Source organism: Microtus ochrogaster, chromosome 16 (genome assembly GCF_000317375.1).
Source record: "Microtus ochrogaster isolate Prairie Vole_2 chromosome 16, MicOch1.0, whole genome shotgun sequence".
NCBI classification, from domain to species: Eukaryota; Metazoa; Chordata; class Mammalia; order Rodentia; family Cricetidae; genus Microtus; species Microtus ochrogaster.
In genome coordinates, this window is record NC_022018.1 from 57,513,157 (window position 1) to 57,522,183 (window position 9,027).

The 9,027-nt window shown below is 51.9% G+C and overlaps 1 protein-coding gene across 3 annotated transcripts in view; it reads left to right on the forward strand.

Moving 5' to 3' along the window:
- The window catches only part of Tgfbi (transforming growth factor beta induced), a 35,137-nt gene that overhangs the window by 5,261 nt on the left and 20,849 nt on the right, over positions 1 to 9,027 (forward strand). For all 3 annotated transcript variants that reach the window (XM_005355271.2, XM_005355272.3, XM_026783150.1), the window contains exon 3: positions 8,410 to 8,474. In XM_005355271.2, coding sequence (XP_005355328.1) covers positions 8,410 to 8,474 — 65 coding nt within the window. The remainder of the gene's footprint in view (positions 1 to 8,409; positions 8,475 to 9,027) is intronic.

A 9,027-nucleotide genomic window follows, 5' to 3' on the forward strand; every position in this document is an offset into this window, starting at 1 on the left:
TGTGTGTGCATGTGTATGGGGTAGTTGCCAAGGAGACCACACTCTATGTGTGGGTATGTGTTTGTGTGTTTGAGAGTCAGCCATTAAGGAGGCCACGCTGTGTGTGTATGTGCATGTGTGTGGTGTGTGTTTCTCTCACTAAATGAATCGACTATTCAGAGGAGAAGCTATGTGACTCTGGGAATGAAAAGTTGTCGGTGAACTTACCCCAAAGGTCAGCCAAGGTAAACACTTCTGAAAGTCTCCCTGTGTCTAGGAGTCACACAGGAAGCAGTGTAGCAGATTGAGACTCAGGCTCTGACCCCAGTTCCGACCCTGGCTGTGCCACATACTTGGGGAGGGTTCATCTTTTGAACCCTCAGTTGCCTCGTGGGCAAAATGGACACAGCAGAATGACCTGCTGTTGATCAGAGGGTTGAGTTGAGCAATATTCATAAGAGGAGGAATATGGCACTTGGAGCATCATAGCTACAAATCCCAGAATATACAGATCTAGACCACACATGCAGAAGCTGTGTGGTGGTCACAGTAGGTCTTGTGGGTGCCTCTCTTCCTGGAGGGAGGTGGCCTTTGACTCACTGCCTGGCTGCCCGGTGGAAGCAGTTGAATACATGTTCCAACAGAACTCTGGGGAACCTAATCGGCTTTGGCACTGACAGTCAACAGACCTCAGAGCTGGCTCTCTCTTGCAGAAGGGAAGATGTACCATACCAAATCTCCTAAGAGACGTGTGGGGACCTGACCTTCCTCTTTTCAGGCAAAATAGGAAGATTTCTCTGTACTTGCCCCAGTGTGAGAGATTTTAAGACGTGTTTCTTATGCTATGGCTGTCAAGCAGCCATCACCAGTTGAGAGAAGGAAAATGTTGTTCCCGTAACGTGTGTGTGGAAATGAACACCATGCTGTGTGGCTCGAATTATGTTAGGTTGGTCCTGGGCTCACAGACCAGAGCAGAAACAAGGCTAGCAGCTCCCTGGGACCCTTTATACAGCCCATGGCAGCAAGTCCCACCCGTGGGCAGCCTGGTTTCTGAGTGCTGTGTGAGCTGGGACCCACAGATGCTCAGCCCAAGTTTGTGCTGCTTGTAATGAAAAGACACCCAAGTTTTAAAAACCAACCCTTCCAGTACCGATAGATTCGTACCTGACCTATTTAAACTTTAATTGCTTAATTATATGTGAAGTCAAGTCAGACCCCATGCCATTACTTCTCAGGAGACAGCCAATGTGCTGGTGCCAAGTGGTAGATCTTCATTTCATAGCCTCAGGGCACCTGGGGCAAGCTGGCCACAGGGTGGCATTCACCATGCTGCATCCGATTGGCCCGTGCTGTGGAACTTGACAGGGATTCATGGGAGCTTGATGGCATTCCTTGAGAGCTCCCAGACACGTGATGTTGACAGTGAGCTGTACTGATTTACTGATGCCTACCCATGTCTCTGCGGGCCAGGATGAGGCACACGCCACAGGAGGGTGCTGACAGACTGTCCCTAAGAGTCCTTTCCTCTAACCTGATCTGGTTTTGAGAGCACAGTGAGGTAGTGGGTCAGCCCTCTCATCCCAGTGACTGCAGGAAGCTGTGGTGGTGGTGGAGGGCGGGGGCACCAGCTCTAGGAAGGGAAGATGTACTGGGTTGTGGGTGGAAGAATGGTCTTTGTAGTGAGGTCAGTCAGCGCCCAAGGCCATCCAGGCTTTGACCTGGCTCACAAAACTGAGAGGAAAAAATTATTCACATCCAACTCCTGCATGTGGTTACTGCGCTGGGAAACCTCAAGAAAGAGAAAGTGAGCAGAGGAAAACATGGGCCGCTAAAAAAGTTAGTCCCCAGTGGAACATCACATGTGGTCTTGGCCTTAGGAGGTGGAGCTGATGTAGAAGGGACCCAGGGGACAAAGAGGGGAAGAGGGAGAGATGGGACTCATCTCTGTTGTCCTCCAGGACTGAGAGCTTCAGAGGACGCTGGCGTACAGAGGAGAGTCGTCTCCAGGGGAGCTGACTATGATATGGCCACAGTTAAGTGCTAGGTGGAATGGAGATGTACCAGCTAGAGTTGATGTCATCCGGAGACTGGGTACCTAGACGTGCTTAGTTGATCATGAGTGGGGCTAGAAGTATCGCTATTGGAGCAGAGTTTTGACAAGCCAGCATGGGCATTTTCTCAGGGAGATGTCAGCAGGGAGGCTGCAGCACAAGTGTGTGTGGGATGAGAGGAAGCAGGACCTCAGGGGGCCTGAGACAGAAGGAAATTTTTGGTTCTGAAAACAGATGATGACACAGAGGTAAAGGTCTGGCCTTGTGAGGTTACCAGAGACACGGACACAGGCCTAGCGAATATGGAGCCTAGAACCCCTTGTCTGTGCCTGGGAGGCTCTGGGTGCTGTCTTCCAGAGGGTACGGGTGGCCCTGCCACACTCGGCATGTCCCTGCCACATTGATGAAGCCTCTGAGTCTTCAACAGTAGTGGTCTGTATTTCCAAGGAGAGAAGAATCTGAGACTTCGGTGCTGTGTGTCAAAGACTCTGTCAGGCTGAACTACTGCAGGATGCGGTTAGCAGGGGGCCTCTGTGTGGTGGCTTCTGTGTGGTGGCCTGAGCGAATTCTATTGCTCAGCAATTCATCTCAGCCTTTGCCTCTGAGCTGTAGCCCCAGAGTGGCACGGGAGCCAATCAGACAAAGAGACTGTGGCTGACAGTAGCGCACTGTGTGCTTTCAGGCCCTGGTTTGCTCAGGAGCCATACAAGTCTTCTGTGTGTCTCTAGCCCATAAAGAGAAGCCTGGCTACTTCCCTGCAGGCCTCTTGTGTGAGGCCGGGGGATGGGGATCTGCTCAACAAACAGGTTGAAGCTGACCTAGCTGGGATGTCACAGCCATGGCTGGAGCTATAGAATCCTAAAGGTGGAACAAAGGGACAGTGTGCAAGCTAGCGGGTGTGGGGCGGGGGAGCAGTCCACCCCAAAGCCTTCAAATTGCTCCCCCAGCAGCATGGTTCACAGGTGATAAGCCATTCTCTGGAGGCAAGAAGAACTGACAGGACGCCCCAGTATCTCCAGCAGCTCGAGCTTCTGTACCTTTCAGCCTCGTGGCACAGTTCCTCGGCATTCACAGAAACCGGACATTTCCGGAAGCCATCTGGGACGTGGTGGCACTTTCCTGTCAGATAGAAGGTCTACTTCTAGTAGATGTCATCCTTCATCAGTAGAAAGACATCTGACTGAGCCCCCCCCCCCTTCCTCCCTCCCATGTGTCCCTTCACCTTGGCCCAAGAGAAAAAGAAGTGGTCGGAAGCAGTCAGCACTGTCCCCAGACCACGCCTGTGAACATTTCCTGTCCCCATCCATCACTTGCTCTAAGATAACAGAGACTGAGCACACCCCAAATACCCCACAACACGGTGCTTTCTAAAAATTCTAGGTCTAGACCGTTCTGTGAACTAGGAGTCTGCTTAGATGGTGCGTGATTTTGTTCTGGCGAGAACTTTCATGAGCCCACGTACTGTGTGCCGCAATGATCCCCCAACGATGCCTGCATCCTAATCTGAAAGCTGTAGATACTTTCCTTTCCGTGGAAAAAGGGCTTCACAGACGTGGCTTGGGTGTCAACCTGGAGTGAGTCTGGAATCATAGGTCCTTGTAAAAGAGCGGCAGAAAGGTTGGAGTCAGAGAAAGGGGTCTGCTAAAATCCACAGCTAGCGTGATGCCGCCAAAGGCTGAGGAACCCAGCCACCTCCAGAAGCTGAAGGGCAGGGAGGGGATTATCCCAGCGGTTTCTAAAAGGAATATGGCCTTTGGTTTTAGGCCCATGAGGTCAATTGCTGACCCTAACCTTCAGAATTGTAACGCAATAGATTTGTAGTATTTTAGGCCACCAAGTTTGGGGTAATTTGTCACGACAAGCTATCGGAAACTAACAGCCCTTGCTGCTGTGCTGATAGCTGTCACAGTGGTGGGGTTTGATCAGCTGTCTCATGCAGGCCTTTACTTTCGATGAAGCTATGTTTGTTAGAGCATAACTGAGCTTCCGTTTTGTCATTTCTGTGAGGGTGTTTTATCTCCATCAGTTTGCTTTAGAAACTCCGTGCTGAGTACTTAGAATACACCCCGTGTGGAGGTACTTCATGTATGTTTGCCAGTTCAGCTGCTGTAGTCATTCTCTGTCCAACAGTGTGTGTGTGTGTGTGTGTGTGTGTGTGTGTGTGTGTGTGTGTGTGTGTGGAGAGAGAGAGAGAGAGCATTTGCAGATGGAAATACTGAGGAGCTAGAAGTCTACACATCCTACTGACAGCCATACACTGAGAAATGGGGAGGTCTAGTCCCTTTGTACCATCCTGGCCACTATGGTCAGCAATGCCACAGGGAGCAGGCTAGGATCTAGGTAGATTGTCCTGAGGTCCTGAGTCTCTTTTTTACAGCCCCAGATCTGTAGCCACGGTCCTAGAAACAAATCCTCTTGAAGTCAGAGACCTCGGGCCAGAGTCACTAGTCGCCCCCTCCCATGCCCCCGGGGTTGACTTCAAGTTTGGTGGTCATTATGATGACTGATGGAGACTGAGAACCAGGACTTCTCCCCCAGACAACGGGTGTGAGATCTGGGGGACAGTCAGCATCCAATGGCCACCAAAATGTACCGCTGTCCCTATGGAAAATTCCATAAGCCTGTGTTCTGAAGTCACTTCACATCTCCCTAGGCTCTGAAAACCTTCACTGGGCCACAGTCGGTTAGGAAAAGCCCCACTTTTTCCCTAGGAACTTCAAGAATCAGCTTAGCCTCTGTCCAAGGGACAGCACGTAGAAAGTGAGCCGCTTCGGGCTGGCAGTCCATGGGACATGCCAGTATCTAGAGACTGTAACTGTGTGTTTGCTCTGTGGTTAATCTGAGGCAGAATGACACAGAGAGTGTCCCCTATCCCAGGAGACTTCGCTCCGTCTCCATTCCTTACCCCACCTTCTCCCTGAGTGTAGCTAGTCTCTTGCCGCTTGTAGCTAGAACAGCAGCGAGACCCATGCTGTGCATTTGGGGGAGCAAATGTTTGGGGAGAAGGCAGTGAGACTTCTCCCCCATTCAATCTAAGAGACAGGCAGGGGACAAAGCACCCCACACCTTGACCTTGTGTTGACATTATCTTCTTACATTCTTTCTTCAAATCAGGTACTGTCTCTCGTTTCCTTTTGCCCTAAAAAGCTAGAACAAGGTGACCAGTAACTCATTGCCCTAGCGTGTGCGCTTAATCCAGTCTGAGGTTTTTATGTACCACGCTGTGTGTGGCCAAGCCAAAACTGGAAGTCTTTAATCAGAATCTAACTGATGAGACAAGATACAGAAACCAGTAGCCTGGTCCTTCCTGAACTGGGGACATTCAAGGAGAGAGCCCATAGTTTCCGTTCTTCTCTACTGGGTCTAGAGAGCAGACTGAAGTTCTGTGCTTACAAAGTCTGTATCTTCTCCAGGGGGAGCCTATGTAGAATGGAGCATGGCCCAGGGAGGGTAGATAGCTCACTGTGAGACCACCAGCTCACAAAGTCCTGGTTAAGATTGTTCCAGTAAGCTGCTTTCTCTGTGTGTAGTCTCCAGCTGGCCTCTGCAATCCGGGCCTGAGCCGGCTGGTTCTGAGAAGGGCTTATATGGTCTAGACAGCTAGGAGCATGGAACCTGCCAACTGCAGAGCCCTCTCTGCACATAAGGCTGATGTCCTCAAAGGAGAGCCTGCTGTATAACTATACTCCCAGAGAGATACCTGGAATGGCTACCAGCGAGCCCAGGAAGGAGGGCTCTCCAGAGCGAGAGGATTGGAGAGTCTTCACAAAGAGCTGTGCTTGGTTACAGCCTATGCCTGGAGGAGGGCTCGCAGCCTTGAAGACGGAAGTTCTGCTGTGAGGACTCCACAGTCCTCCAGAGAAGCCACCCTGGTGTGAAAGCAGGGTGCTCTCCAGCCGCTGTGAGAGTTAGGTGCAATGAGCCCCGCAGAAAGGCTTTGCCATTCGCACACAAACCTGGCTGCTTCCTCTGAATGCTCGCTCGCATGGCTGAGAGCAGTGATCAAGGAGTTAGCCTCAATGAAACAGGAGAAAGCCTCCATGTGTCTAGGCTCTCAAGGACCCCTTAGCCCATCTTGTCCTGTCCTTCTAAGACTGCTCTGCTTAGGTCTATCCCGTCCTCACCAGCCCCCAACTTTCCACTTCTTCCCATGTCATTCTCTAACCCTCTTCTACACGCATGTACACTCATGTACACATACACTTTGAGGGGGGTATTTTATCTTCACTGAAATCCTGGGGAGGCCACCCAAGCTGTTCAGTTGTCCTTTGGTTTGGAGGGGACTGGAACTCAGAAGCTAACATGGGGAGTGTAGCTGGGCACTCCAAGTCATGGAAGATGAAGCAGTGTGTTCGCAAAGGGGCCCAGAGAAAACTCTTTGGATGGGACAGTTTTCCTCAAGTGCTTCTCTAACGCCGTAGGTTTCCACATTGGTGCTTTGGGAAATGACTAAGTTGGGGTGATGGCTTTATCTGATTGCACCTCCCCAACTCCAATCACAGAACCCTGGTATTGTTTTTGTGTTGTTTTTAGTGTGTGTGTGTGTGCGTGTGTGTGTGTGTATGTGTGTGTGTGTGTGTATGGGGAGATGGGTCCTGGTGCTATGGGCTCAAAGCTTGGGAGTTCCCTGGATTTAGCTGGGAGAAGCTGGCAGATACTGTTTTTCTTCGAGAGTCTTTGCCCCTTCAAAGTCCCTCCGCTGTCTGGGGTGATCACCCTGAGGCTGAAGGGGCATCATAGAACAGCTGCTTGAACTGTGCCCTACTCTGTGGATCAGAAAATAGAGACCACAGAGAGAAGTGGGCTCCCAAGGTTACCCCACTAGTCACTGAGGGATCCTAGGTGAGTCACCTCATCCAGGACGGCTTCTTCTACACCTCTCTGCCTTGGCAAGTTCTTTAGCAGCGGAGATGGTGCACGTTCAGAGGAGAGCATAGTGGGTTGATCTTTGTCGGTCAGGCTGTGATCTCACCGCCTGTTTAAGGAACCAATGGGAGGTGTGTGGCAGAAGAGGGTGCAGGAGGGAGGGAGCAGGGCACAGAGGAATGTATAGCTTGTCACTCCTCACTCAAGGGGGTCATGTGGGGGCTGGGGGACGGCGGGGGGGGGCAAGTCTAGCCAAGTGGCACCTGTAGCTCCCTGGCCGTCTGAGAATCTGACACATCCCCTGGGTAACAGAGGACCACGCTTCATCCTCACTTAACTGAGTCTTTCCTGAACTGATTCCAAATGAAGTCTCAGGAGCCAGCAGCCTCCTCAGCACACACCCCTCCCCCCAGGGCCACATTTCTTCCCGCCTGTCTGCCTCTTTTCTGATGATGTCATCCCTGAAGAAAAGGACTGGCAAATCTCTCGTAGAAGAAAGGAAGGGGAAACTGGATTGGTTGCCTTTGCCGCCAGGCCTTGGGGGAGGGGCGGGAGTGGGGGCTACACACCTGTGGGCAGCCCTCAGCTCTGGGCCTCGAGTTCCTTGGCCACAGTGTTATTTGAGACTCTCTCAGCTTCGTGGCTCCCACAGACTATCAGGGTGGCTGAAGTGTGCTTTGTGAAGTCCTGACAGCAGCCAGTGCCCCACAATGGGTCCTTGGAAGAAGGAGAGAGTACACAATCTTTAGTTTTCTGAACCACTAAGTTTAAAGCTCCCTGCACGTCTCCTGTCTCCTGTTCATCTGAGTGCAGAGGAACTTGGCAGCTGCTGCTATTGGCTGCCTCCTGGAAAGGCAATGGGAAGGTTGACAATGTGGGCAGGTGGGGGAGTAATTTGTAAATAATCATGAAGGTATTTTAAAATTGAAACCATAGACATGTTTTTAATAAGTTTCTTTAAAATGTAAATGAATAGCAAAGCAGGTGTCTTCACATGGAGGTGCTCTGTTTGCATTTGAAATCGGGTTTGTAAAAGCTGAGCGGACACAGTGATCACCCATGCCCTGCCTTTAGGGCTACTCAATGGAGTACTGGAAGAGCAGGAGAGAGACAGAGACCAGAGCCCCTCCACCTCCCACACGTGTGTGTTACATATATGCTGAGACCCAGAGAAGAGGTGGGACCACGGGGAGGGTGTTGCGGGGGGGGGGGGTAAGCTCAGAGACAGAACCAGCACAGGAGTGCTCCCAGCTCCTCCCCAGAACACCATCTATCCAGAGCCCTGTGCGTGGTTGTTGGAGGTCATTGTGGGGTGACTGGTGGTTCTGTCAGGGCTATTGAGTGTGCTGCCTTCACCTGGTTTCCCGGTTGGTTGGCTGCTGGTGTTGGCAACCATCAGAGACAGGTTACGAGGCTGTTGATGATGCTCCTGGTCGCTATGCTTGTCGCCCCTGGGAGAGCATCCGGGAGGAGGAGCAACGCACTAAGGGACACTCTCCTGTCTCTATTTCAGAGTCATCAGCTATGAGTGCTGCCCAGGATATGAAAAGGTCCCGGGAGAGAAAGGCTGTCCAGCAGGTGAGTGAGCCAGGCCCTGCCTGTGGGTGGATGGGATGGAAGAGTTACCCTGTGAAGGGCAGCACAATCATAGCATGGTGGGGGCATGAAGTTGAGATGTCTCTCCCGTGTGTTCCCTGGGCCATGAGGTGCAGAGGACAAAGGTGGAAACAGTACCTGTCCTGCTCTACCCCTGACCCTAAGCAGCAGGTGGAGGAAAGGCCACTCCACTCTGCCCAGCCTCTTCTCCGCGGTTACAGGCTCTAGCCTTGTAGTCAGTGGCTCTCCGTGGTTACAGACTCTGACCTCGTCGTCAGTGGCTGTCTGTGGTTACAGGTTCTGGCCACGTCATCAGTGGCTCAACATGGTTACAGGCTCTGACCTTGTTGTCAATGGCTCTCCAGGGTTACAGGCTCTGACCTCGTTGTCAGTGGCTCTCCGTGGTTACAGGCTCTGACCCCATCGTCAGTGGCTCTCCGTGGTTACAGGCTCTGACCTTGTCGTCAGTGGCTCTCCATGGTTACAGGCTCTGACCTTGTCGTCAGTGGCTCTCCGTGGTTACAGGCTCTGACCT